This window comes from Sorex araneus, chromosome 4, assembly GCF_027595985.1.
Source record: "Sorex araneus isolate mSorAra2 chromosome 4, mSorAra2.pri, whole genome shotgun sequence".
Classification (NCBI taxonomy): Eukaryota; Metazoa; Chordata; class Mammalia; order Eulipotyphla; family Soricidae; genus Sorex; species Sorex araneus.
Window position 1 is genome coordinate 221,884,154 of NC_073305.1, and position 27,918 is coordinate 221,912,071.

At 65.0% G+C, this 27,918-nt stretch overlaps 1 protein-coding gene across 1 annotated transcript; it reads left to right on the top strand.

Moving 5' to 3' along the window:
• The first annotated feature begins 6 nt into the window (after nucleotides 1-6).
• ABCA3 (ATP binding cassette subfamily A member 3) lies at nucleotides 7-26,650 on the top strand. The gene is made up of 31 exons (XM_055135412.1): nucleotides 7-185; nucleotides 9,926-9,989; nucleotides 10,076-10,340; nucleotides 10,801-10,928; nucleotides 11,925-12,090; nucleotides 12,509-12,768; nucleotides 13,654-13,770; nucleotides 13,847-13,967; nucleotides 14,751-14,924; nucleotides 15,267-15,448; nucleotides 16,383-16,526; nucleotides 16,692-16,821; nucleotides 16,984-17,138; nucleotides 17,226-17,381; nucleotides 17,449-17,659; nucleotides 18,532-18,682; nucleotides 19,617-19,715; nucleotides 19,960-20,146; nucleotides 20,561-20,858; nucleotides 21,786-22,059; nucleotides 22,411-22,615; nucleotides 22,708-22,927; nucleotides 23,005-23,163; nucleotides 23,764-23,936; nucleotides 24,083-24,211; nucleotides 24,287-24,481; nucleotides 24,657-24,844; nucleotides 24,984-25,154; nucleotides 25,368-25,558; nucleotides 25,633-25,706; nucleotides 26,060-26,650. Exons 2-31 carry the CDS (start codon nucleotides 9,936-9,938, stop codon nucleotides 26,189-26,191), a joined length of 5,109 nt encoding a protein of 1,702 aa, XP_054991387.1. The 5' UTR covers nucleotides 7-185; nucleotides 9,926-9,935; the 3' UTR covers nucleotides 26,192-26,650.
• Nucleotides 26,651-27,918: the final 1,268 nt, after the last annotated feature.

Sequence of the window (27,918 nt, forward strand, 5' to 3'; positions counted from 1 at the left end):
GGCCGGCGCGCCCCCTGCTGGAGCCGGAGGAGCCGGGAGCGTCCGCCGGTCGCGGCTCGCAGGTGTCTTTCCCCGCCGTGGCGGCCCGGCCGCTGTCAGTACCGGCGGAGCCGAGTCGGGACGGAGGGAGGCGACCGTGCGCCGGGTCAGCGCGCCGGCCGCCGCGGCTCTGACGCCGAGGCTCGGTGAGTGCCGCCGGGCGCCGCAGCTCCCACGCTCGCGCTCGCCCCCGGAGCGCGCTCGCCTGGCCCGCGCCCCGCGCCCCACGCCCCGGCCCCGCCGCGCCCGCCCCGCGCCCCGCGCCCCGGCCCCGCCGCGCCTCGCCGCGCCCCGCGCCCCGCACCCCGCCGTGCCCGGCCCGCGCCCTGCACCCCGGCCCCGCCGCGCCCGCCCCGCGCCCCGCGCCCCGCGCCCCGCACCCGCCGCGCTGGCCCCCCGCCCCGCGCCCCGGCCCCACCCCGCCCGCGCCCCGCAAGGCGCCCGCTCGCCCCGGCCTGCGCGGCAGGTGTGCGTCCCGCAGCGCCCGCACTGACTCAGGGCTTTGCGGGCTGAGCCCTGGGCGTGTCCCCACCCCCGCTGGAGCGCCCGAGGCCGCCCCCCTCTAGGAACTTGGTCTGCCCGGCTGGGACCGTGGGGAGCCCTTTGTGCGGGGCCGGGAGCCGGGGGCCGACCCCCAGCACGTTCAGACCCCGCACACGGCTGCCTGGGGCGGGGGGGCTGGGACCCCAACCCGGGGTCCGCCTGGCTCACGGCCTCCTTCCCGCGAGCCCCAGAGCGGCGGTGCGGGGGCCGGGCGGTCAGCTGCCGGGGGGCGCGGGGACATGAGGCGGGACCCTCTTGGTCTGGGCGGCTGGCGACCCCGATGAAGGCTGCCCCGAGGGCATAGCGGCTCTTTCCAGGCCCCTCCCGGTTGGGCGCTCAGTGGTCAGGGATCTGGGGTCCGTGTCTGCTGCGTGAATGGGGGGCCCTCCACACTTTCTCGTGATTGGATGCCAGGGACCTCCTGAGCACTGAGATCCTGATTGGATCTTGTTGGGGTCCCGAACCCCTGGAACCCTCGCTGGATGAGGCTGGAAGTGTGGATGCCGGGCTGGTGCTGGCAGAGTTTTCCCAGCAGCTGTTTTGGGACACTGGACACAACATTTTGTGATGCTGAAAAGCCCAGGCGGTCTTCCCCTGGGAACTGGGTGTCCTGGGGATGTAAGAGGCTGCCAAAGCCAAACGTTTTGTTTTGATTTTGTGTTTTGGGGGGCCACACCCAGTTGTGCTCAAGGCTCTGCTCAGGGGTCACGTCTGCGGGTGCTGGGGTCCAGCCTGGGCGGCTGTGTGCAGGGCAGGTGTCCTCCCTGCTGTGCTGTCACTCCAGTCCTGGTCTCCGTAGGGAATTTGTGTTTAAAAACTGAACACTGGCTTACATCGCGGCAGACGGGTGACACCTTTCCCTGTGGAAGGTGATCTGACCAAACCCCCAGGGGAGCGGAGGGTGGGGGCTGGGGTGTTTCTAGGCGACTTGGGGCCTCCTGCTGCCATGCCAGGTGATTCCATGAGCCACATTTTCTCGGTCTCCCAAGGAAGGCCCAGGGGAGCCCCCGCCCCGAGTTCCCAGTTTCTTCCCCTGCGGCCACTGCAGACTCGCTGCTCCAGTCTGCGGAGGGAACACTCAGAACCCCGGGGAGAAGCGTGGGCCTCGGCCCCCGCGTGGCGACAAAGGCACTGGACGTGGCCCTGCCTTGGGATGGAGCCTGAGAATGACTGAGTCACAGTCCTGGTGACATCAGGCTGGAGGAAAGTGCCCCTGAGACCTCCAGAAGGGCAGTGTAGGCCTCCGGCGGGGGGTGGGGGCCCCAGAGGCAGTCCCGATCTCCAGCCAGGCCCACCTCCTGCTCCCACCGCAAGGGGAAGCCCGAGGCTGGGCAGGACGCGAGGAGGTAGAGGCGGGGGCATGGTGCGGGCAGACAGAACCCCAGAGGTCCAGACCCCCGTGGGAAGGTGTAGACTGGGTCAGGCCCTGCCCTGGCACCCTGGAGCAGTACCAGTCCCCCGGAATGATGTGGGGAGGGGGTCCAAGTTGGAAAGGATTTGGGGTTGGGGGATGATAGACCTTTGCAGGGGTGAGAGGCTCTGCCTCATTATAGAGGGTGCGCGTCGACCCTCCCGGGAATCCCCGTCCCCCACCCCAGGGTGCTCAGGGCTCTCCCCTCTCCCCGTTGGGCCATGCCTTCAGCTTCAAAATAAAACTTCAGTGCCCAGGGGCTGGAGAGATAGCACAGCGGGTAGGGCGTTTGCCTTGCACGCGGCCGACCCAAGTTCAAATCCCAGCATCCCATATGGTCCCCTGAGCACAGCCAGGGGTAATTCCTGAGTGCAAAGCCAGGAGTAACCCCTGTGCATCGCCAGGTGTGACCCAAAAAGCAAAAAAAAAAAAAAACTTCAGTGCCCAAGGCACTGCTGACCGCAGAGCCTTCCCGGCACAGAGCAGGAGTAGCCCTGGGCACTTCCAGGGGTGCCCCCACTCTGAGCAACTCTGTCTGTGTATCAGCCACCCCACCAGGGGCTCCAGGTGGGCCCTGTGACATCCCCGTCCCCCCCCCCCCCCCGCTCTGGGCAGTGAAGCCAGCAGTTCAGCTCGCCCTGGGCAGTGGAGGAGGCCCACGGGGGCCTGGCCGCAGCCTGCGTGCCCTCTGACGGGCTGGGCGCCGCCCGCCTCCCCCGAGCAGGCCTCTGAGCGCAGCCGCCTGCACACGGCCAGGTGCCCTCTGCTGCCCGAGGGCCCTGGACTCCATCACTCACGGAGCCAGTGCCACTGTCCTGGCATGTTCCAGGGTGGGCCTCTGTGCTCTGTTCTCAAGAGAGGCTCTGGCTGGGCTCGGGGCCTGTGTGTGGGTCTGAAACTAGAAGAGGGTCGGCTGCTACCTGCAGGGCAGGTGCCTCCCCCCGCGATCTGCGCAAGCCCATCATCGTTTCTTCCTTCCCTCCCTCCCTTTTGCCTTCTTTTTCTTTCTTTTTTGGATTTTGAGCCACAGTGAGCAGTGCTCGGGGGCCTGGTGCCCAAGGGCCCCTCCTCGAGGGTTTAGGGAGGCGCAGAGCTCCGCTCTCCCTGGGCCCGAGACTACACAACTTTGACCGTTTGGTTTTTGTCCACGCCTAGCCGGGCACCGGGATCAGTCCTGATGGGCACAGCCTGGAGAGTCGCTGGACTATTGCTCCAGCTTCGAGATAGAAATTTTTTAGTTTTCGGCTTTGTGGATCATACCCCATGATGCTCAGAGTCACACCTGGCTCTGTGCTCGGGAATCACTCCTGGCAGTGCTCAGGGGACCATACAGGATGCCGGGGATCAAACCTGGGTTGGCCAGAAGCAAGGGAAACGCCCTACCCGCTGTGCTATCGTTCCGGCCCAGTATAGAATGTTTCAAGGGACAAGAGGCAAAGTAGGCAGGATTCATGGTAAAACCTGTCTGAACACCCAGCTTTCGCGTCTCCAGCCTCTGTAGAAACACTGGACAGACAGAACCCAGTCCCGAGTGCCCAGCCTCTGTCCTCTTGGCTCCAGGAGCACAGAATGCCCCAGGGCACTGCCCGGGGGTGAGGGAGGACAGGTGGCACATGGCAGGGCCACTCTCGGGCGAGGGGACACGTGGGCACTCTGGTTCTGGAAGCTCCAGCCCTGGAAACGCCCCGCGTGCCCGTTTCCATCCAGCCTGTCCCGAGCACGTGCCCTGGCTCCTTCTCCTTGAAGGGACAGTCGGAGTGTGCCGGCCCAGCAGAACTGAGCTAAGCAGTGCTGTCGCTGGCCATCTGCGGGGAGAAGGACAGGGGCTCCAGGTGGGGAACTTCCCATGAGAGAAGACCTGAATTGCCTCCTCCTGTTCCAGGTGACTGTCCCTGTCCCATGAGGCAGCCAGCGTCAGCCTCCGGGGGGTCCTGTGGGGCGGCTCCTTTCTGGACTGGGAGGTGGCGTGCCGGGGGGGGGGGGGGGGCTGGCTCCATCCCCAGCACCACCTGACCTCCAGGCCCACCCCGTGGGGAGGTGGAAAAGAATCCATCTCCTGGGGCCGAGAGAGCGTGTGGGCTCAGACACTTGCCTTGCAGGTGGCCAACCGCGTTTAGATCCCGAGTGCCGAGCTGCAACTAAACCCTGAGCGCGGCTGGGTGTAGCCCACCCCCCAGTGCCTCCCCAAAAGAGAATACCCTTTTGCTTCTCCTCCTACCGGGTTTTTAGGGGCTACACCTGGTGGTGCGCGGGGGCTGCGCCCTGGGGGGCCGCTCAGGGAAGCTCCGCACACAGTGTGTCCCAGATGCTGCCTCCCGCACGCCGAGGGCCACGCTGGCCTCCTGAGCCAGATTTCCTGCCCGCTAAAGTCTTTATTTTTTTTTAGCTTCTGGGCCACATTTGTAAGTGCTCAGGACTCATTCCTGGCTAAGGAATCACTCTCGGGGCTCCTCCAGCCACATGTGGTGCGGGGGTGGCTGTGGACTGGCTGTGTGCAGGGCAAGGTCTTACCTGCTGGATTATCTCTCCCACCCAGTAAACCAAGTAAAGCCTTTTTTTTTTTTTTTTATCTTTCTGAGCCACACCCAACAATGCTCTGGGGTTTTTCCTGGCTCTGGGCTCAGGAATCACTCCTGGCAGTCCACAGGGGACCATACAGGATCCAACCCTATCACTTGGACTCCTAAAGTTATTTTTTTAATGATTTATTTTTTAAGATGGAATCACAGTGAGATACACAGTTACAAAGTTGTTCATGATTGGGTTTCAGTCATATAACGTTCCAACGCCTGTCCCTTCACCAGTGTACATTTCCCACCACCAGTATCCCCAGTTTCCCTCCTGTACCCTCCCCCCACCCCCGCCTCTATGTCTATGGCAGACACTTTTCTTCTCTCTCCCTCCCCTTTTGGGCATTATGCTTTGCAATAGTTATCACACATGTCCCTTTACCTGCTTTCAACACGCAGCTCGTGTTCAGCGTGATCAATTCCCACTGTTATTGTCAAACTGGTCCCTTTTTTTTTTTTTTTTTTTTTTGCTTTTTGGGTCACACCTGGCGATGCACAGGGGTTACTCCTGGCTCTGCACTCAGGAATTACCCCTGGCCGTGCTCAGGGGACCATATGGGATGCTGGGATTAGAACCCTGGTCGGCCGCGTGCAAGGCAAACGCCCTACCCGCTGTGCTATCGGTCCAGCCCCTTGTTTTTATTTTTTTCGGGGGGTCACACCCAACAACGCTGAGCGATAACATAGAGGGTTAGGCATTTGCCTTGCATGAGACCGGCCCGGGTTCGATTTCCAGCATCCCATATGGTCCCCTGAGCACCACCAGGAGTAATTCCTGAGTGCATGAACCAGGAGTAACCCCTGTGCATCGCCGGGTGACACAAAAAAGAAAAAGAATAAAAATACAGGGCTAGGGAGAGGCCCAGAGCGCTGGAGCACTTGCTTTCCCTCGAGAGGCCCAGGTTCTCTCGCGCTGTGACCGGGGCCTGGCGAGGTAGGACCGTGGTTCCTTCCAATACAGCGGCCCGCGCTTTGGGCAGTGGCAGTATCGTGGCCAGTGAGGCTTACTCGAGGTGTGGTTCTTGCTCATTGAACACTTCCCACGCAGCGGGAGAGATGGTACGGCAGGTAGGACACTTGCGTGGTCTGACCCGGGTTTGATCTCTGCTACCGCAGATGGTCCCCTGAGCCCAGCCAGGAGCCATCACCGAGTGCAGCCAGGTGTGGCCCCAAGACAAAATGTAAGAAAAGAACATTATGGAGTCAGAAGGGCAGTACAGTGGGTAAAGTGCTTGCCTTGCAGGAGTGATCTATAAAAGCGGAGTCAGGAGTAAGCTCTCAGCACCACTGGGTATGGCCCAAAACCTGGGGGGGGGAAAAAGTTGTGAAAAGCACTGCCAGACCCTTCAGACCTGGTGCAAGTGGCCCTCAGCTGAGACTCCAGGAGAAATTCTGTTAGGTTTTTTTTTTTTATTGCACAAATCCTAAACAGCCACAGATTTGCCCAGCAAACACCCCTGAATCTCCGGCCCCCAGACCTTTCACTGGCATAGGTGACAGGGGGCTCGGGAGAGCGCTCTGGGCAGCCTGACCTGCCAGAGCAAGAGCGCCGCGGCCACCGTCTGCCCTGCTGCACTTGGGGACCCTCCTTCCTGCCACGCCTTCCCCTCCCTGCTGACCCCGGTGGGCACAGAGAGGCAGAGACCTCTCGAGAGGCTCCTTTCCAGGCCACACACAGCAGTGGAAACTGTTCTGCATGGGCCCATGGAAATCGGGGCAGCCCCGGGCGTGGGCAGGGAGGGGGAGAAAGGCAGCGGTGTGGACTCGGCCGACCCAGAGTTCTGGGGAGCTCGGAGCAGCAGGTACCGAAGAAACACACAGGGCTGGCAGGACCCCGAGATCCTGATGAACAAGTTACTGGAAAATTCCTTCTGGGGGGAATCCAGTGTGCCCTGGAGTGTCTCCCCGGAACCAGCAGCCTCCGCCTGCTCTCGCCCGGACACTTCAGCTGTTCACTCGTAAAGCAAATACTGAACTCGGCGATCTGCGAGCTGCTTGACATTTCCGCCGTGAGCAAACACTCTTCGGTAGGAAGGAGAAGCTCTCCCGCTTCCTGGCCGCGTCGAGGGGTTCTGGGACGTGCTCTCACGGAGGCCAGCCGCCTCGCGGAGTGTTTGTCTCAGCGGCCCCCGCCCGGCTGGACCTGGCCAGTGGCCATCACCACTTCTAGGGGCTCCAGTGTTGAGTGCTTCCAGCAATGGACACTTCCTTTCCTCGTGTCCATCCGCTTTTGTAACCGACAAACCCTCCAGATCTCGTAATTTGGGAACTCTCCCCCTTTAAGTTCCCTCTGCTCACGCACAGGCAGCAAGGGACAAGGGCCGGGTGCCGGGGGCCTGGAGCGGGTGTGGCTGGCCTGGCCGTGGGGGTCCCGCAGGCTCACAGGGGACTCAGCCAGTGCTGCTCTCTCTGGCCCCCACCCCGGACGCTCCCTCCTAGTGTCCCTGCTCCTGAAGGCTCAGGGCGACCCCCAGCCTGGAGTGGGCAATGCGCCCTGGCAGCCTCCGAGCCCAGCTGCCCTCTCGGAGGTGACGTGCCTCCTGTCTGTTCTGTCCCCCAATTTTCTGACCCGAGAGAGGCTTGCGGTATTTCCCCAAGTTTGGCTCACACGGGTCGCCCTAAGATGTCACCCAGGCCCTTCCCAATGTCCCATCTCCAGGGTCCCCGGCTGCTCTCCAGAGACCAGGTCAGCCCCCGTACCCAGGCTGTCTGCCTGCCACGGAGGACAGGAGGGAGCAGGGGGCAGCACCGTCCCGGCCTCGATTTGTCCAGAAAGGGACTTCTCTGCCCAGGCTGCTTTGTGGTGGTTTTTGTTTATTTGTTTGTTTATTTTTCAATTGAATTACTGTGAATTACAGAGTTACAAAGTTATTCATGATTGGAACTGGAGCGATAGTACAGCAGGAGAGCATTTGGCTTGCCTGTGACTGACCCGGGTCCGATCCCCGGCATCCCGCATAGTCCTCGAGCACCGCCCAGAGTAACTCCTGAGTAAACAGAGCCAGGAGTAACCCCTGAGCATCACTGGGTGTGACCCAAAAAGGCAGCCTCCTCCCCCTCAAAAATACCAAGTTATTCATGACTGAGTTTCTCTTTCTCTTTTCTTGATTGAGTCTCAGGCCGCAATGCCCCAACACTGTCCCCTCCCTCCACCAGTGTCCCCAGCTTCCCTCCCTCCCGCAGCCTCTGGAACAAGCACTTGCCCCTTTTCTGCTTCCTGGCACTGTGGTTTACAGTACTGTTACCAGTCGGGCAGCGTGCATGTCACTTTACCTCCTTTCAGCCCCCAGTGCTGGCAGAGTACCACTTCCCTCTCTCCCCGGCTGCCCCTTCCCTGGCCGCCCCCTCCCCCAGAGGCGAGCTTCTCACTAAGGCCCAGTCTCTGCTGCCGTTGGCTTTTCGTTACTCCTCTCCTTGGCCTTTTGGTTTTGTTTTTATTCTGTGTTGGGTCACCCCTGGCGATGGCAGTGGCTCCTGAGTGCAGAGTCACCTGGCGGTGCTTGAAAGGATGGTATGGGATGCCGGGGATCGAACTGGCCCGGCCACTGTGCTGTCGCTCTGGGCCTCTGTCTCTCTGTCCTGCGTGTCAGTGCGATGATTCTGTGCCCGTCCCTCTCTCTGTGACACTCTCCAGACCCGCCCGTGTCGCAGCGCGTTGCGTGACAGAGGGCTCCTGTGAATGGCCCCATTTGCTGAGTGCCCTCTTGCCGCAGAAGAAAGTGTCCAGGCCAAAGTGCCCACGCTACCTGGGCCTGCCCGAGGAGGGGGTGTCCTCGTGCATCTTGCCACGCTCATGAGCCTGCGACCCTTTCCCGTCTGCCCTTCAGCCTATGCTTCCACCTGCTGCACTTCGAGGTGGGAGCTGAGGACTCCCGGGCAGTACTCAAGGGACTCGAGGGCCAGCCCGGCAGCACTCGGTGGGTCTCCAGAGCCAAACCCAGCAGTGCTGGGGACGGAGCTCAGGGCCCGTGTCCCCAGCCTGGCGTTATCACCCTGCCCCCACCCTGGCTGACTTTAAAGAATGTGTATTATTTATTTATTTATTTTGGTTTTTGGGTCACACCTGGCGATGCACAGGGGTTACTCCTGGCTCTGCACTCAGGAATTACCCCTGGCAGTGCTCAGGGGACCATATGGGATGCTGGGATTAGAACCCGGGTCGGCTGCGTGCAAGGCAAACGCCCTACCCGCTGTGCTATCACTCTGGCCCCTAGAATGTGTATAATTAATTAAGTTGCACTAATAGCATTCACACTGTCTTAGCTTTAATTTCTGTTTTGTTTTTGGCCACTCACAGCAGTGCCCGAGGCCGGTCCTCTCGGCCCTCAGAGGATCGTGTGCTGGGCGTAGCTCCGGGCCTCCTGCATGTCCCAGGGCCAGAGAGATAGGACAGCATGTGGCCAAGCGTCTGCCTGCAAGCGGCTGGCCTGGGCTCTATCCCCAGCACCGCAAGTGGCTTCCTGAACCCTACCCTTGTGGTCTGACCTCAGCTCGAATTCCTCTGCACTTTAGCCAAGTGACTCCTCAAAAGCCATGTTTTGTTTTGTTTAAACTGCTCTGGGGCCCCTCCTTGTGGCCCTCAGCGCTGCTCCCCGCTCTGTGCTCGTGGGTCACTCCCAGGCGGGGAGTGTGGTGGGGTGGGGTCTTGCTGGGGCTGGCCATGTGCGGCGCAAATGCCTTCATCCCTACACAGCTGTGTTTCACATGATGTCTAAGTTGTTCCCTGTGCTCGTTTCCTGCCAGGCTGTCCTGAGCACCCTCAGGGCAGACGTGTGGCTTGCGGGCTCTGTCCGCCGGGTGCTCGGGACCACGTGGCACCAGACTCACAGTAACGACCCGTAACGTAAGGGACACTTAGTGAGGCTGGGCGCGGGGCACGGATGGCAGCGTGTGTTGTCTGCGGGGTCCGACCCTCTGGCTGGGCACTGTGGGCCAGGCCGGCCTGTGCGGGCGCTGAGTCACATGCCCACAGTCGTCGCTGTTCTGCTCTGGTGCTCCCGACAGCCGCGGCTTCTGTTTCTGCCACTGCTCAGGTTTCGGGCCTCTCCGCTGACCACGTTCGGGGACTGTTCCCACGTGAAGCAGATCAGACCTTGCTGGGGGACAGGTGTGGGTGAGGGCTCTGTGCTCGGAGCGGGAGGCCTCTGTCCCAGTCCTCACAGTTACAACAGGAAAAACTGGTTCTTGGGACTTGAGGGTGGCAGAGTGCAGACACCTCTACCGCAGGGGTTCGGACCGGCCCCTCCACCCAGCGCCCGCTGAGTCGCTCAGGCATGCAGGGAGGCGAGCAGAGCCCGGCAGCAGGGGTCCTGGCCAGTGCGGGTCCCCTCGTGCACACGTGACCCCCCACGTCTGTCCCCAGGCTGGCCACGATGGCGGTGCTCCGGCAGCTGCGCCTGCTCCTCTGGAAGAACTTCACCTTGCAGGTCAGCCGGGGCCCCGCTGGGGGGCAGGCAGGGGAGGGCCCGCCGGGGACCCTGGCCCAACGCGGGTGTTCCCACTTCTTCTCCAGAGGCGGAAGGTCCTGGTGACGGTCCTGGAGCTGGTCCTGCCCTTGCTGTTCTCCGGGATCCTGATTTGGCTTCGCCTGAAGATCCAGTCCGAGAACGTGCCGAGCGCCACGGTGTACCCGCGCCAGGACATCCAGAGCCTGCCCCTGTTCTTCAGCTTCCCGCCTCCGGGGGGCGCCTGGGAGCTGGTGTACATCCCGGACCGCAGCGCGGCCGTCCAGGGTGTGGCCGAGTCCGTCCGCCAGACCCTGGGGCTCAACCTCCGACGTGAGCGCGGGGGCCTGGTGCGGGGTCTCCCTGGGATGTTGAGGGCAGGGGGCTCTCAGCAGGCCCCAGGGCCAGCCCCCGCAGCGCTGCCACACCTGCCCTTTGCTCTCCCGCACTTGGCCTTGACCTCACATGACCTTGCAGCAGAGGTGGGCGGTGGGGTATCCAGGCTCACTCTGGCTGGAGGAGCCTTTCGCACACTGGTGGCCACCTGAGTAGCCGCACTTGGGAGTGAAGGCTGACCCTGGGCCAGGGGCCGGGGGCGTCAGAGGCGTCCACATAGGGCCTTGCTGCCCGCCCTGAGCTGCTGAGGGCTGCTGGGCTGCCGGTGTCCGCCAAAGCCCAAGGTCGCCCGCCGCCAGCAGTAACTCGGGACCGAGAGGGGTGAACAGGCCCGGCCTTTGTCCGTCTGTGGCCTGCAGTGCCAGGCAGGCGGCTCACGGGCCCTGTGTCCCCGCAGTCCATGGCTTCCCCTCGGAGAAGGAGTTTGAGGACTACATCCGCTACGACAACCGCTCCTCGGACGTGCTGGCCGCCCTGGTGTTCGAGCACACCTTCCAGCGCAGCCAGGAGCCGCTGCCGCTGGCGGTGAGGCTGGGGCCCTGCGGGGGGCGCTCTCGGGCCCTCCAGGATGGCGCCAGCTCAGCCTGCGCCTGCCCCAGCCTTGCCGCTGTCCAGGCCTCCTGGGCACCACACCTCCGGGCCCTTGTGCCACATGGCTGGGGACTCGGGGAGGTGACCAGCCACGAGGGCTTTGGCTCCATCCCCAGTGCTGCCAAAAAGAGAGAAAAAGGAAAGAAAGTCGAATTTCCACTGTAGTGTAAAATAAACCTTAGGAGCAGAGAATATGGCTCCAGGCTCTGCACGTGAGGGCCCCCGGGAGGCTGAGTTCAGGCCCCGGCACCCCCCAAAAGCCCACCAGGATTAGCCTGGATACTGCCCAGCTATGACCCAAAACAGCTACTGCAAAATGTTTAAGCTTTTAATGAAAAGACCATGGCCTTGGGGCTGGAGCAATAGCACAGCGGGTAGGTCGTTTGCCTTGCAAGCAAGCGACCCGGGTTTGATTCCCAGCATCCCATATGGTCCCCTGAGCACCGCCAGGGGTGATTCCTGAGTCCAGAGCCAGGAGGAACCCCTGTGCATTGCCAGGTGTGACCCAAAAAGCAAAAAAAAAAAAAAAAGACCATGGCCTGGAGCAGTGCACAGGGACCGAGGCACTAGGTGGGCCCGGCTTGATTTCTGGCTTCACTCATGGTCCCGGGGGCACTGCTGGGGTGACCCCAGCCACAGAGCCGGGCAGCCCTTGACACCTCCAGGCCTGGCCCCAAAGGCGCCGATAAGTGAGTCGCACAGGAAGCAGGTGGTTCTCTGTCGCCCGGGCCAGGAGCATGGCTGGGGGCTCGGGGCCCGTGTCCCAGGTAGGGGGTCTCTGGGGTGGTCGTGGCAGAGTGGTGACAAAGGCCCGTCAGAGTTGTCCCAGGGGGACACGCGCTACGGCTCCGCGACGCCGTCCCGGCTCCGCGACGCCGTCCCCGCCCCGGTGCCTCCTGCCTGACCGCGGCTCCGGCGTCCTCTCCGCAGGTCAGGTACCACCTGCGCTTCAGCTCCACGCGGCGGAACTACATGTGGACGCAGGCGGGCTCCCACTTCCTGCGGGACGCAGAGGGCTGGCATACCACCTCCCTCTTCCCGCTCTTCCCCAGCCTGGGCCCCAGGGAGCCCGCGGCCCCCGACGGAGGAGAGCCGGGTGAGAGCCGTGAGGACACGCCGGGGGTCAGGGCCAGTCCCGCTGAGCTGACCTAGGAGAGGCCCCAAGGCGGGGTCAGTCGCACGTCAGCTTCCTCCAGGCTGTCTGTGCCCTTCACTCAAGGAAGGCAGCTGTGGCCCGGAGGGTCGGACCTGAGCCCCGCATCCTACAGATCCATGGAGGCTCTAGGAGCTGGTGCCTGACCCCCTCTGGGGGCCGAGGGAGGCGCTGGCTACAGGGAGTCGCAGGGCAGCAGCGCTAGTGACCGCTGGTCTCAGGAGCAGGATTGGGGGGGTCCCTCGTGCAGGCCAAGTCCCCTGGGAGCAAAGCGGGGCCGAGACAAGGGTGGGAGCAGGATGGCAGTGTCGGGACCAGGGGTGGGGAGCTTACCCGAGTGCTGCGGCCTGCTCCTGCGCAGGGTACATCCTGGAGGGCTTCCTGGCCGTGCAGCACGCCGTGGACCGGGCCATCATGGAGCAGCACGCCAACGCCTCGGCCCGCCGGCTGCTGAGCTCGCTCACCGTGAAGGTCCAGCGCTTCCCCTACCCGCCCTTCCTCTCCGACCCCTTTCTCGTGGCCGTCCAGTACCAGCTGCCCCTGCTGCTCATGCTCAGCTTCACCTACACGGCGCTCACTGTCATCCGGGCCGTCGTGCAGGAAAAGGAGCAGAGGCTCAAGGTACCGGTCCGGGGCGCCGGGAGGAAGGAGGCCCCGTGGGCCAGGAGTGCTGAGGAGCGCGCTGGACGCCCGGCAGCTCGCGGGAGGAAGACGGGGCTCTTGCAGGCGGGCACAGAGCCCAGCAGCACTGACCTCCAGAACCTTCCCAGCTGCCACCTCCCTGTAGTGGGGACGTGGGGGCTGGGCCCTGGCTGGCTTCACTGCACTGAGTCTAAGCCGCCACAGACAGGATGGGGAAGCACACACACAGCACACAGTACATCAGCATACAGCACACAGCACACAGTACACACAACACACAGCACATAGTATTTATAGCACACAGCACACAGCACACACAGTACCTCAGCACACAGCACACACAGTACATACAGTACATACAGCACACAGCACACACAGTACACACAGCACATAGTACATACAACACACAGCACAGCACACATAGTACATCAGCACACAGCACACACAGTACACACCACACAGCACACACAGTACACACAGCACACAGCACACACAGTACACACAGTACACATAGCACACAGCACACACAGTACATCAGCACACAGCACACACAGCACACAGCACATAATACATACAGCACACAGCACACACAGTACATACAGTACACACAGTGCATACAGTACACAGCACACAGCACATGCAGCACACAGAGACAGAGTGCACACAGTGCATGTACACCCAGCTTACACGGCACACACAGTACACACAGCACACATGGTACACACAGTACACATGCACAGCATGGGTAGGTGTTGGGTCACGGCACGCGCAGCCATGGCATGCAGTTGTGGCTGGCATAGCTGTGGTGGACAGTGGTGTGGGCCGAAGCAGCGCGGCCATGGCAGGCTTTCGTGTGGCCCCCAGGAGTACATGCGCGTGATGGGGCTGGGCAGCTGGCTGCACTGGAGCGCCTGGTTCCTCCTGTTCTTCCTCTTCCTCCTCCTCATCGTCTCCTTCATGACCCTGCTCTTCTGCGTCAAGGTGAGCGTGGGTCCAGCAGGCCCCCATGGCCCGGAGCCCCTGGCCCGCAGAGCCTGCCCACCCTCTCCCCGCGCAGGTGAAGAAGGACGTGGCGGTGCTGGCGCACAGTGACCCGTCGCTGGTGCTGGTCTTCCTGGCCTGCTTCGCCGTGTCCACCATTGCCTTCAGCCTCATGGTCAGCAGCTTCTTCAGCAGAGGTGAGGCGCCCTGGGGAGCTGCCCGCGGGCTCCCTCGTCTGTGGCTTCTCGAGCACCAAGTGCGGAGCACCTCCAGGCAGTACCTGTTGTCAGTGCAGCAGAGGCTTCAGGCAAAGAGTGGGGTTTCCTGACTGGCCCCAACGCCCTGGCGGCGACCCAGCCCCCTCGTTCCCGGGGCCCTGCGCCTCATCCCCTCAGTGGCCTCACGAGGGGAGTCTGGGTAACTCAGCGAGCAGTGGTTTCCACGAGGTCGACCAGGCTCTCCAGACGGAGAGAAGGGCGAGGGCCCACCCAGGGTGCTGCCTCAGAGTGTTGGAGGAATGTCGCCCTTGCCCTTGTCTGTGAACTCTAAGGGGCGCGATGGCTCTTCCGCAAGCCCCTCGGACCCATGGTGCTTCCTTTGCGCCTGTGAGGCCTCTCGGAGGCGCCCTCTGCTCAGCTCTGTGCCCCTCGTCCCTCTCTCTGGTCACCTCTTTCCTTCCGGGCCTCCTGCCCCTCCCTGCTCTGGGGTTCCTGTCTGCCTGCACCCTGTGAGGAGGGGTGAGGGGAGGCCCAGTCCACAGCAGATATGCCGCGTGCGTCTAGGGTGGGAGCAGGGTTGCAGGGGCGGGCAGGTGGGCGTCAGGGTCCCCCACCCAGGGCTGTAGCAGACAGGGGGCCCCGAGCACAGGCACCCTGACAGATAAGGCTGTGGCTGGGCCAGGGTCCTGCGGTTCTGAGCTGTGCCCCCACGTGGAGGGGCGCATGGCCTGATGCCCTCCGCGCCCCTCCCCCTCTCCCCAGCCAACATGGCGGCCGCTGTGGGGGGCTTCCTCTACTTCCTCACCTACATCCCGTACTTCTTCGTCGCTCCCCGCTACAACTGGATGACTCAGAGCCAGAAGCTCGTCTCCTGCCTCCTGTCCAACGTGGCCATGGCCATGGGGGCGCAGCTCCTCGGGAAGTTTGAGGCAAAGGGTGAGTCTGCGTGGGCAGAGGGTCCGCCCCGAGGGGTCCCTCTTACCCCTGGAGCCGGGCGTCCACCCCAGCTGGGCGCCCGTGGGGCGAGTGCCCTGCCTGCCTGCCTGTCCCCTGGGCCCGTGTTTCTGCCTGTGGAAAAGGCTCCCCGAGGCCTTGCTGCTGCGGCCTGGCCTGACCTCTGTGATACGCGTGCCGAAGTGTGTTCCTGTGTGCTGTGTGTCATGCGCGGTTGTGTGTCGTGTGCACACGTGTATCACGTGTGCCGGTGTGTATATGCAGTGCGTGCACGGGTGCCCACTCCTGTGTGCCAGGGTGGGTGCAGGCCCTGTGTGTTTGCAGGCGTGGGCATCCAGTGGCGAGACCTGCTCAGCCCCGTCAACGTGGACGATGACTTCTCCTTCGGGCACGCGCTGGCCATGCTGCTGCTGGACTCGCTGCTGTACTGCCTGGTGGCCTGGTACGCGGACGCCGTGCTGCCCGGCCAACTCGGGGTGCCTCAGCCCTGGTACTTCTTCCTGCTGGTGAGTGCCCTGCCTGCGCCCCAAGGCCAGGAAGTGCCCCCTGTCAGCGTGGTCCTCTTTGTCCCCCTCCCAGCATGTAGCAGGACACCCGAGGCCCGGCCCTGCCCCCCAGTACCGGGGACGTCCCCGGGCGCCCGGGTATGGCTCCGCCTTGCACGGGGAGGTCCCCGGTTCAGTCCCCAGCACGACAAGAAACGAAGACAATCCTGGGGCTTCTGCCCGCAGCTAACGCGGGTCTCGGAGCCACGTGCGCTGGAGGGCCCCGTCTGCACCTCCTGTCCTGTGCCACGCCCCCGCGTTTCAGTGTGGGGGCCACATTCGGCATTGCTGAGGGCGACTCCTGGCTCTGGGTTCGGGGCCTCAGTGCTGGGCCGAGCTGGGCCTCCCCAGCTGCCGCTCTGGCCTGCGCATGGGGCTCGGATGAAAGGGGGAGCACCTGCCCGACTCTGGGGCCTTGCTCCGTGCTGGCCAGCACTCAGCTCCCCGCATGCTGCCTCGACCCCTGAGGCCCTGTGTGCGAGTCTGCCCTGTCTTGGGTCACCCCTTCCTCAGTGCGCGCCCCACGCTCCCTCGCCAGGCCTGAGCTGCAAGGCCGGACTCTGCCCCCGGGCGCCGAGGAAAGCGCTGAATGGGGTGGAGAAAGTGCCTCGGGCAGGGCAGCGGGCTGCCTTGTCCATGCCTGACCCCAAGTGCCACCAGGAGTGATCCCTGAGCACTGCCCGAGCAGGAGACAGGCCGAGGCTCGCTGTCTGAGCGCAAGGAGCAGCCCCTGAACAGGGGCCTTCCACCACAGTGCCCAGTGCTGGGCAGCTGCCCACCCCGTGGCCCTGCCTGTTGGGGTACAGTCTCACCCGCACGTGACCTGCGGGGGCTGCCTGCCGCCTGCAGCAGGGGAGGCCCAGGGCAGGGAGGCTGACTGCCGTGTCCCCCCCAGCCCTCATACTGGTGCGGAGGCCCGAGAACAGCTTTCGGGAAAGGGGACGGGGACAAGGACCCCGAGAAAGCAGCCAGCACCGAGTACTTTGAAGCCGAGCCCGAGGACCTGGTGGCCGGGATCAAGATCAAGCGTGTGTCTAAGGTGCCCTGGGTGGGCCTCTCGGGTCTCAGGGACTGACTCCCGTGCCCGAGTTCCCCCAGGCGCCTCTGTGTTCCGGGTCCCCCTGTGGGCAGGTGGCTGTCGTGGACGGAGCTGGCGTCCGTGTGGGGTGGGCGGTGCCAGCAGTTCCCGCTGCCCTCACTGCAGCTGTTCCGGGAGGGGAGCAAGGACAAAGCAGCCGTCAGAGACCTGAGCCTCAACATGTATGAGGGACAGATCACCGTCCTGCTGGGCCACAACGGCGCGGGCAAGACCACCACGCTGTCCATGCTGACCGGTGAGAGGCGGCCCCGGGCCGGCCCTTGCCCTGGGGAATGGGGTGTCGCCAGGGTCCCGGGGTGGAGCGAAGGGCACAGGTGTGCGTGAGGTGAGTACGTGCCGCGCCCTGTGGCTGGAAGGGTTCCCAACACCTGAGCCCGGGGGCCCCCCGCGGGCCTAGGTCTCTTTCCCCCCACCAGCGGGCGGGCCTACATCGGTGGGTACGAGATCTCTCGAGACATGGCTCAGATCCGGAAGAGCCTGGGCCTGTGCCCGCAGCACGATGTCCTGTTTGACAACCTGACGGTGGCCGAGCACCTGAGTTTCTACGCGCAGGTGAGCCCCCCCTCCCCGCAGGCCACTGCCCGGCAGCCAGCCCAGGTCTGGGGGCGGAGGGACACTGACCTGCGCCCTGCCCCGCAGCTGAAAGGTCTGTCCCAGCACAAGTGCCCGGAGGAGGTCAAGCGCCTGCTGCACACCCTGGGCCTGGAGGAGAAGCGGGACACGCGCAGCCGGTATCTGAGCGGTGGCATGAAGCGCCGGCTGTCCATCGGCATCGCGCTCATCGCAGGCTCTAAGGTGCGGGCTGCCGTGGGCGCCCCCAGGCTGGCCACGCGCCAGGCCTCACGGCCGCTCCCACCCACAGGTGCTGATGCTGGATGAGCCCACGGCGGGCATGGACGCCGTCTCCAGGAGGGCCATCTGGGACCTTCTCCAGCAGCAGAAGCGCGCCCGCACCATCCTGCTGACCACCCACTTCATGGACGAGGCCGACCTGCTGGGGGACCGCATCGCCATCATGGCCAAGGGCGAGCTGCAGTGCTGCGGGTCCTCGCTCTTCCTCAAGCAGAAGTATGGTGAGTGGGCCAGGGGTGAGGGGCGAGGGGCGAGGGGCGAGGGGCGAAGGGCGGGGCAGGGAGGGGAGGGGCGGGGCATGGTGTGGAAGGAGCGTGACGTGTGGGTGTGGCACGATGGGGCGGGGCGAGGGCGGGACACAGCGACAAGGAGCGGGAAAGGTGGGCGGGGTATGGCAAGCAAGGGACCCAGAAAGAAGGTGGCGAGGCGCGGTGGGCTGGTAGGGCGAGGACTTGGGTGGTGAGCAGGGGCGGGGCGTGATGAGCAGGAGCGGGGCGCGGTGAGCAGAGGCGGGGCGCTGTGGGCAGGGGGCGGGGCGCGGTGAGCATGGGCGGGGCGCGGTGGGCAGGGGGCGGGGCACGGCGAGGGGGCGGGTCTTTCTGTTCCGTTCTTAAGAGTATGGAGTGGGGGGCAAGAGAGCGACCCCTGGACCCCTGAGCGTTAGTGTGCAGCCAGGCTGGCTCTGAGACCTGAATACTCAAGGTCACTTAGTCCACTGTGACCACGGCTCCAGGTTCATCCAGACAGGCGAGCCCCTTTTGACCCCCAGGGCTGGCTGCTTTCCCCACAGCACCTGCCGGTGCGAGCCTAGAGTGTGCGGGGGCAGAGGTGGCGAGAGAAGGCGGCTGCACCGGGAGGACCCCGCGGCTCCCCTCTGAGAAAATGCGAGGCTGGGGGCCAGTCTTGTCCGTGGTCACTGGAACCTTGGGTGGGAGTCTGACTGAGGTCACACTCTTGGAGTGACCTGCACCCCAAGTCCCCTGCGGGAGCAGCTGATGAGGCCAGGGGCAGTGGGCGGGCCACCCGTGTCCCCGGCTCCCTGCCTGAAGACAGGGGCAGGGATGCCGGCTCACCAGGCCTCTGCCGGCCGCAGGAGCCGGCTACCACATGACGCTGGTGAAGGAGGCACGGTGCGACCCCGAGGCTGTTGCCAGGCTGGTGAGACACCATGTCCCCAGCGCCACACTGGAGAGCAATGTGGGCGCCGAACTGTCCTTCATCCTCCCCAAGGAGAGCACCCACAGGTACCAGGGCCCCATGGCGCGGGCATGGACACCCCGTCCCTGAGAAGAGGCACGTGGCAGTACCTGCCAGCCTGCAAACACCCCACCCTGCCACGGGCACCCCCACCTCGCCAGACCCCTGGCCGTAGAGGGAAACCAGAGTTTCGCCTGCCGAGGGAAGCCAGGGCGGGGCATCTGGTGGCTCTTCTGCCCATTGTCCTCTTTCTGCTGCCGCTCTGGGGCGCGGCCAGCCGCTGCCTGCTCCTCTTGCCCATCTTGCTGGTGACTTTCCCCGGCTTCCTGGCTCAGAGCCTTCTTTTCTCCGTGACTCCGTGTCCTGTGGGTGTGGGCTCTGCCCTCAGAGCTCCTGGTAGCAGGGATGGCCCGGGACCCAGCCAGGCCTCACCAGCGGGGTTCACGGGCTGGCCTTGGCGCTGTCTCCTGGCCCCGTCCTCCGTGCTTCTAATGGCCTTGCCAGGAGCCCCTGCCTCCTCCCTCCCCGTTCCACATGAAGGTGATTATTCAGGGAAGAATCATCTAGGAAGGGCTGGAGCGACAGTACAGCGGAAGTGCATTTGCCTTGCATGCAGCCAACCTGGGTTCAATCTCTGGCATCTCACATGGTCCCCCGAGCACTGCCAGGAGTAATTCCTGAGTGCAGAGCCAGAGTAACTCCTGAGCATTGCCAGGTGTGAGCCCTCTAAAAATTAAAAGCAAAAAATCTAGAAAGGCATGAAGTGGTCGGGGCTGGAGTAGCACGGTGGGTAGCATCTGCCTTGCACGCAGCTGACCCGGGTTTGATCCCCAGCGTCCCATCTGGCCCCCCAAGTCCCGCCAGGAGTAATTCCTGAGTGCAGAGCCAGGAGTAACCCTGGAGCACCGCGGAGTGTGGCCCAAAAGCAAAACAAAAAATAAAGAAAGGCGTGGACGGGTCTCACTGCTGGGGCCTTTGCAGGTTCGAAGGCCTTTTCGCCACACTGGAGCAACAGCAGACGGAGTTGGGCATCGCCAGCTTTGGGGCGTCCGTCACCACCATGGAGGAGGTCTTCCTGCGGTCAGTCAGGCCAGAGCGAGGGCAGCTGTTTCATGGGCGGTGGGGCAGAGTCACACCTGGCAGCGCCCTGCCCCACCCCCCTGCTCATCACCAAGCACCCAGCAGAGCGAGCCAGGCGGGGGGGGGGGACTACCACCCGATCCCCTCACTCTGCCCCGCGCCCCCAAAACAGCCCAGGTGGGGGGTACACACCAGCGAGCACAGGACTGGTCTCACCCCGTCCCGGTGCATGCGTCTGGCACAGGGTCGGCAAGCTGGTGGACAGCAGCTTGGACATCCAGGCCATCCAGCTGCCCGCCCTGCAGTACCAGCATGAGAGGCGGGCCAGCGACTGGGCCGTGGACGGCCAGCTGTGCGGCGTCATGGACCCGAGTGATGGCATCGGGGCGCTCATTCAGGAGGAAGGCGGCACCTTCCAGCTCAACAGCGGGGTGAGGACCCGAGACCCCGCCTCGGCCCGAGCCTGGGGTCAGCTTCCCGGGGGCCCAGTGGAAGCGTTTTGCTTGTAGTGGCCACTCCCGGGCGTGGGGGCAGCGTGTGGTGCTGCGGTGCTGAGGCTGGAACCGGGTTCGAGGAGCCTGCACTCAGCCCTGAGCCCCAGGAGAGAGTGACTGGCCTCTGGGAACAAGCCCCCTCCAGAGCGCACGGCCGGGCTGGTGGGGGCACAGAACTCCCTGCAGAACGCGACCCCCCTGCCCGAGGGAAACGGGGCCTGGCTGTCCCTGTATCTGGTGGGCAGTGAAAGGGGGCACAGGGGACAGTTTCCCGCCCCTGTGGTTCTGGCCCCCGGGTGGGCGGCCATGCCCTGCCCCGGCCTGCCCGGCTGAGCGCCCCGGTCCCCGCAGCTCACCCTGCACGGCCAGCAGTTCTGGGCCATGCTCCTGAAGAAGGCCACGTACAGCTGGCGAGAGTGGAAGCTGGCGGCGGCCCAGGCGCTGGTGCCGCTCACCTGCATCACGCTGGCCCTGCTGGCCATCGACTACTCCGCTGAGATCCTCGACGACCCCCTCCTGAGGCTGACGCTGAGCGCGTACGGCCGCACGGTGGTGCCCTTCTCCGTTCCCTCCCGGCTGGGTCAGCGGCTGGCCGAGCACTGGAAGGACATGCTGCAGGCCGAGGGCCAGGAGCCCCGCGAGGTGCTGGGTGAGGAGCATCCCTGAGGCCTGGTCCCCTGTGTGCCCGCTGCCCTTTGGCCTCTTCCCCCCGGGGGTCTTCTGCACCTGAGTTGCCTTGAGGGAATGTGCTGGAAGGTTTTCTCACTTGCTGCTTCCTGGTCATTTTCTGGCCAGCAGCTCGGAGACTTCACTTACTGACCCTCATAAGTGCTAGCTGGGCTGAAATTCTTTTTTTTTTTTTGGGTCACACCCGGCGATGCACAGGGGTTACTCCTCCTGGCTCTGCACTCAGGAATTACTCCTGGTGGTGCTCAGGGGACCATATGGGATGCTGGGATTTGAACTTGGGTCGGCTGCGTGCAAGGCAAACGCCCTACCCGCTGTGCTATCACTCCAGCCCCTGAAATTATTTTTTTCCCTTCTTTTGGGAGGAGCGGTAGTGGGGTGAGGTGAGGGTGGGACCACCCTGGGCGATGCCCCAGGCTCATTCCTGGCTCAGGCTCTGCGCTCAGGAATCACTCCTGGTGGTGCTCGGGGGACCCTCTGGGGGAGCGGGAGCACTCCCCCTCCACCCTCTCTCCAGCCCCCGCCAGGACTCGGGGCACCTTGAGCAGAGCAGGAGGCCGGGCAGCTAGAGCCTGGCCCCGACCCCAGGGACAGTGGGCAGCTGCCCCCGGGCCCGTATTCCGGCCTTGCTGCTCCGGGGCAGGGCAGGGGTCACTCAGTCACAGCTGCCCCTCTTGGCCCCGCGCTCCTCAGATGTTCCTGTCTGTTTTATAGAAATCATAGAAACGGAGGTTGGGAACACCCCGGGAGGGAGCCCCTCCACCTGCCCCGCCCCCAGGGCTTCCAGCCCCCCCTTCTGGAACTCGAGGTCTGCAAGGGGTAGGGTTAGGGGTGTTTGTGGGCAGAGGAGAGCCTGGCTCGTCCCTCTGACGCGGCCACTGTCCCCCAGGGGACCTGGAGGAGTTCCTGATTTTCAGGGCCTCAGTGGAAGGGGGCGGCTTCAACGAGCGCTGCCTGGCCGCGGCGACCTTCCAGACCGAGGGCGCCCGCACGGTCATCACGGCCCTGTTCAACAACCAGGCGTACCACTCGCCGGCCACGGCGCTGGCCCTCGTGGACAACCTGCTGTTCAAGCTGCTCTGCGGCCCGCAGGCCTCCCTCACCATCGCCAACTACCCGCAGCCCCGCAGCGCCCTGCAGGCCGCCAAGGACCAGTTCAACCAGTACGTGCCCGGCCGCGGCCGAGGGGACAGGGCTCTCTGCGGGGCCTCGCCCCATGGGCTGGGTGCTCTCCCCTGGGGTATGGGGCCTCAGAAGCCGCCCCCCACGCAGCCCTCCCGTGGTGGGACTCTCTCGGCCATGTCACACCTGAGCACCCGCCCCCCGCTGGACAGCTCCCGGGAGATGAGCCCCCCTTCCTGCGGGGTGGGGGTGGAGGGTGACCGGCACTGCCCTCGGGACAGGAAGTCAGGAGTGGTTCTCGGGGTCCAGTTTCCTGGGGCCAGATCCGGGTCTCTCCCTGTGCCGGGGGACCGTCAGAGGCCCCCGCCTCGCTCACGCGCCTGCGCCCACAGGGGCCGGAAGGGGTTCGACCTCGCCCTCAACCTGCTCTTCGCCATGGCCTTCCTGGCCAGCACCTTCGCCGTGCTGGCGGTGGGCGAGAGGGCCGTGCAGGCCAAGCACGTCCAGCTGGTCAGCGGGGTCCGAGTGGCCACCTTCTGGCTGTCGGCGCTGCTGTGGGACCTGCTCTCCTTCCTCGTGCCCAGCCTGGGGCTGCTGGTGAGGGCTGTGCCCCTGCACTGGGCGGGCCGGGCGGGCCGGGCACCTGCCGGGCAGCCCTCACCGGTCCCTCGCCCCGCGGTGTCCCGCAGGTAGTGTTCAAGGCCTTCGACGTGCAAGCCTTCACGCGGGACGGCCACCTGGCGGACGCTCTGCTGCTGCTGCTGGTCTACGGCTGGGCCATCATCCCCCACATGTACCTGCTCAGCTTCCTCTTCTCGGGGGCCGCCATGGCCTACACGCGCCTCACCATCTTCAACATCCTCTCGGGCATCGCCACCTTCCTCGTGGTCACCATCATGCGCATCCCGGGTGCGCCCAACCCCCGCCCCCATGCCGGCGCAGCCACCCACTGTGCCGAGCTGACGAGCTGTCTGTCCACCCCACAGAGGTGAAGCTGGAAGAGCTTTCCAGAACCCTGGACCACGTGTTCCTGGTGCTGCCCAACCACTGCCTGGGGATGGCCATGAGCAGCTTCTACGAGAACTACGAGACCAAGAGGTACTGCACCTCCTCAGAGGTGGCGGCCCAGTACTGCAAGAAATACAGTGAGTCCCCCACGGCCTGCCCGGCCTCCCCCACCTCCCCCTCCCCCTGCCCCACACCTCTGTGCTGGGCCCCCGAATGCCACCACAGCCTCGTGTCGCCTGCACCAGGGTCCCCACGCTGCCCCCTCCCCTCTGAGAAGTGCCCCCAAAGCCCCTCTCTCGGCCCCACACCCACACCCCCGGGCCTCTGGTCTCTGTGGACGTCTGGGACCCCGCCGCCCCCCCCTTCTCGCCTGCACTCGCGGTTAGATTTGGGGCCACATGCCCACGCATCTCCCTGGTGCCCTGACTGACGGGACACCGAAGGCCCCATTTCTCTGCACAGGAACATTTGTTGGTCTGAGGTGGCATCCCAGTATCCTGGCCCTTGACCCCAGGGTGGCTGCCCCCCACTGGCCGGGGGACCTTCTGCAGCACAGGGTCCCTCAAACCTGGGAGAGCAAATGGGGTGGCCAGGTCCCCGTCACTGGTCACAGACACAGAGGGGCCCCTCACAAGGCCCTGCTGCTCCCCTGTGCTCGGGCCTCGGGGGGGCTTCTGCTGGGCGGGGTGTGCTGGGCGCTGTGTGAGACGGGGGTGCCCCTCCGGTCCCCCCCACAGAGATCCGGTACCAGGAGAATTTCTACGCTTGGAGCGCCCCCGGCGTCGGCCGCTTCGTGGCCTCCATGGCGACCTCGGGGCTCGTCTCCCTCGTCCTGCTCTTCCTCCTGGAGACCGACCTGCTGTGGCGGCTGCGTGCCCGCCTCTGCGCCCTCCGGGGGGGGCGTGCGCTGGTGAGGACCCCCACTCCCAGGGCTTCCCCACCCCGATGCCGGCTTCCATCTGCAGGCTGCCGGCGCCCCAGAGCGCAGACCCTCGGGCGGGAAGTCACCCCCCAGACCCGAGCCGGCCACGTGTCATCCTTTTCCGGAACAATTAGACGGATGTGTATGCCCGGGCGTCCGCACTTCCCGAGGACCAGGATGTGGCTGACGAAAAGAACCGGGTCATGGCCTGCGGACTGGGCCCCCTGCCGGACACGCCGCTGGTGGTCAAGGAGCTCTCCAAGGTGGGCCTCCTTGTCTGCCCAGGGTGGGCGTCCTCCAGGAGCCACCGGCTCGGCCTCACGCCCTTCCTGGTGCAGGTGTACCCGCAGCGGACACCCCTCCTGGCCGTGCACGGGCTCTGCCTGGCCGTGCGCAAGGGCGAGTGCTTCGGGCTGTTGGGCTTCAACGGAGCGGGGAAGAGCACGACTTTCAAGATGCTCACCGGGGAGGAGCCCATCACGTCGGGTGACGCCTTTGTCGGGGGCTACAGCGTCTGCTCTGACATCGGGAAGGTGGGTGCACCCCGCCCCCCCCCGGCTCGGAGCTCGTGGGCGGCTGGACGAGGCAGAGAGGGGCTGAACTCTGGGCAGGAGCAGCTTCTGGCGCGTGAGACCCCCGAGGGTGAGGGCCACCTTGGCCCTCCCCGGGACTCGGCAGCAGTGGGGTCCCGACCCTCCCCCCACTCAGGTGCGCCAGCGGATCGGCTACTGCCCCCAGTTCGACGCGCTGCTGGACCACATGACGGGCCGGGAGACGCTGGTCATGTACGCGCGGCTGCGGGGCCTCCCCGAGCGCCACATCGCGGCCTGCGTGGAGCACACCCTGCGGGCGCTGCTCCTGGAGCCACATGCCGACGCGCTGGTGCGGACCTACAGGTGTGCTGCCCCAGGCGGGCAGGCCTGCGCGCTCGACGCCACCCGCCCTTCCGCCTTTCGCTACCCCCCCTCGGGGCCCCTGACACAAGTGTCGGCCCTGGGGTCCCTGCTGACTCTCCGGCCTCTTCTCTGCCCTCAGCGGGGGCAACAAGCGGAAGCTGAGCACCGGCATCGCCCTCCTAGGAGAGCCCGCCGTCATCTTCCTGGACGAGCCGTCCACGGGCATGGACCCTGTGGCCCGGCGCCTGCTCTGGGACACCGTGGCGCGCGCCCGCGAGGCCGGCAAAGCCATCGTCATCACCTCCCACAGGTAGGGGTGGGGTCGAGGGGCAGGAGCGGGGCCGGTGGTGGACGACACCCGTCTGCGGCGGGGACAGCAGCATGAGGCGTCTCCGGGCTCTGGGCACCAACGCCGGACAGCCGCTCGAGCCGGCCACCTGCCCCCACCCGTAGCAGCCTCTGAGGACGGCGCCGATGGCAGGGGGAGGCAGGGGTGGCTCGTGACGGCCGTCCCCGCCCGCAGCATGGAGGAGTGCGAGGCCCTGTGCACGCGGCTGGCCATCATGGCGCAGGGCCAGCTGCGGTGCCTGGGCAGCCCGCAGCACCTCAAGAGCAGGTTCGGCAGCGGCTACGGCCTGCGGGCCAAGGTGCGGAGCCACGGGCGGCACGAGGCGCTGCAGGAGTTCAAGGCCTTCGTGCGCCTGACTTTCCCAGGTGCGTGCCCTGGCCAGGCGCATCTGCCCGCCCACAGCCACCTGTGGGCCCTGACCCCGCCTCTCCCTGCGCAGGCAGCGTCCTGGAAGATGAGCACCAAGGCATGCTCCACTACCACCTGCCCAGCGAGGACCTCAGCTGGGCCACGGTGAGCGCCGTGGGGGCGCCCCTGACTTGGCCGGGCCGCAGGGGCGCTGTGTGTTCCTGCACTCGAGAGCCCTCATGCTGTCGGGCTGTGGGCTTCCCCCCCCCGCCCCCCGCTGGGGTGGGATGGAAAAGGTCCAGGGCGCCAGGCCTGGAAGGACTCAGGGCGAGTGCAGGTTTGCATGCCGAAGCCCGAGTCTGAGCCCTGCCCCGCGTGGTCCCCCAAGCACTACAGAGTGACCCCCAAGCACCTCCAGGTCAAACGGAAGCGAAACCAAACAGTCTACATCACGGGCTGTCCTGGGTCCTGGGTGCAGGCTGGGCGCGCTGGGCGCTGAGCCGGCACGCTGTCCCCAGGTGTTCGGCACCCTGGAGAAGGCCAAGGAGCAGTACGGCCTGGACGACTACTCCGTGAGCCAGATCTCGCTGGAGCAGGTCTTCCTCAGCTTCGCCCACCTGCAGCCGCCCCTGGAGGCCGAGGGCCCCTGACGAGCACGGAGGGCGCGGGCCCCCCGCTTCTCTTCCCCACTCCTCCACCCGAATTGCCCTTTTCTGTGGCATGTGACGACCCAGTGCGCCCGGGGCCCAGCGCCCAGCGCCAGCGCGCCCCGAGCCCGCTCCGGAGCACATGGTCACACCGGGGCTTGGGTCACACCGGACTGCCCGGGACTGTCGCGAGGACACACAGCTCCGCTCCCTGGGCACGTGGTGCGGGGAGCCGGCTGGACCGGGGGCAGCAGGAGTGCGGCTGCCCAGGAGGCCCCGTCCCACAGCCCTGCCCGTGCTGCCCACCAGCATCTCCCAGGGGGGCCTCCAGAGGGAGGGCCGTGTCCTCTCTGCCCGCCTGGTTTCTCCAGCACGCACTGCCCGGGGGGGAGAGGGGCCGGGAGTGGACGGGGGCCTCGCGCCTGGCGTTCTGTGGGAAATAAAAGCTGGGCGGGGACCGGACGCGTTCGAACCATGCATGGCTCAGGGTTGGGGCTCGGCGCCGTGCAGGCACTGGCAGGGCTCGCTCGCTGCGGGCTGCCCTCCAGAAGATTCTGCCAAGCAGACTCCTTTTTCACTCGCTCTCTGGGCTCTCCTGTTCCATGGTCAGAAGCTGTGCCCTTGTTTCCGCTGTACGGCCCCAGAGCTCCGGAGACACGCTCTGTGCTGGACTCCCTGGGCAGTCATTTCCCGTCCAACTGCCGCCTCACTTCACCGTGCTTGAGAGGCACCGGGCTGCTCTGCCACACACGCAGGAGGCCCAGGCGGAGGCTTCTTGGGTCACTCCTGGCTCTGCACTCAGGAAGGACTCCTGGCCGTGCTCCAGGGGCCATACAGGATGCCGGGCATTGAACCCAGGGAGGCCCAGCTTGATCCCTTGCACTGCAGGTCCCCTGAGCACTGTTGGTGTGGCCCCCAAACAAACCCAAGATGGCTGTCCTAACCAACTTCTGAGAGCGGACACCCAGGGGTGTGTGTGTGTGTGTGTGTGTGTGTGTGTGTGTGTGTGTGTGTGTGTGCGCGTGCGCGCACGTGTGTCGTGGGGCCACTCAGTCCCTGGGTGACAGCCCTGGGGTCGGAAGCGGAGGCACCAGTTCCTTCCCTCCCAGACACCACAGAACAGGGCAAGGGAAGGGCCCAAGAGAGCTCACACGAGGACACATGCCTGTGCACACATGAGGACATACGTGAACATGTGTGCACACATACGTTCATGCGGACACTTGCACACACTTGCCAGACACAGCAGGGACCCTGGGAGCAGCTCTCAGCCCCATGTCCTCCCCCCTCCGTGCCCCTGAGACTCAGCCAGGCCCTGCTCTGAGCGGCCTGATCAAGGGTCCCAGGGGCAGCCCCCGACGAGGGCGAGAGGAGGGCAGCCAGGCTGCGGGGGGCTCCCCCTCTGGGCGCCCGGTCTGCCCTGTTACCCATCACAGCCGCCAGGACGAGGCTGCAGCACGCTGACCCCTCCACTGGCTCAGCTTTGGGGAAGAGCTGCTGGCGGCTGGTCACCCCCAAGAACAGGGTCAAGGACAAGCTTGTCACACACATCAAAACTTCCAGAAAACTGGTTTAAAGAGGAGACGAGGCGAAGTGATAGCACAGCCAGCGGGGCTGGCCTTGCACGCAGCCGGCCCAGGTCCCATCCCTGGCATGCCGTATGGTCTTCCGGGCCCCTCAGTGGGAATTTCGGTAGGAATTCCTGAGCGCACAGCCAGGAGTAACCAACC

Bases quoted from the DNA above. Each gene is read 5' to 3' on its own strand.
- ABCA3 (XM_055135412.1), top strand. From the start codon at position 9,936: ATGGCGGTGCTCCGGCAGCTGCGCCTGCTCCTCTGGAAGAACTTCACC. The intron at 10,341-10,800 runs GTGAGCGCGGGG...GTGTCCCCGCAG, and splicing joins CCTGGGGCTCAACCTCCGAC to TCCATGGCTTCCCCTCGGAG. The intron at 22,616-22,707 runs GTGAGGGCTGTG...GGTGTCCCGCAG, and splicing joins TGCCCAGCCTGGGGCTGCTG to GTAGTGTTCAAGGCCTTCGA.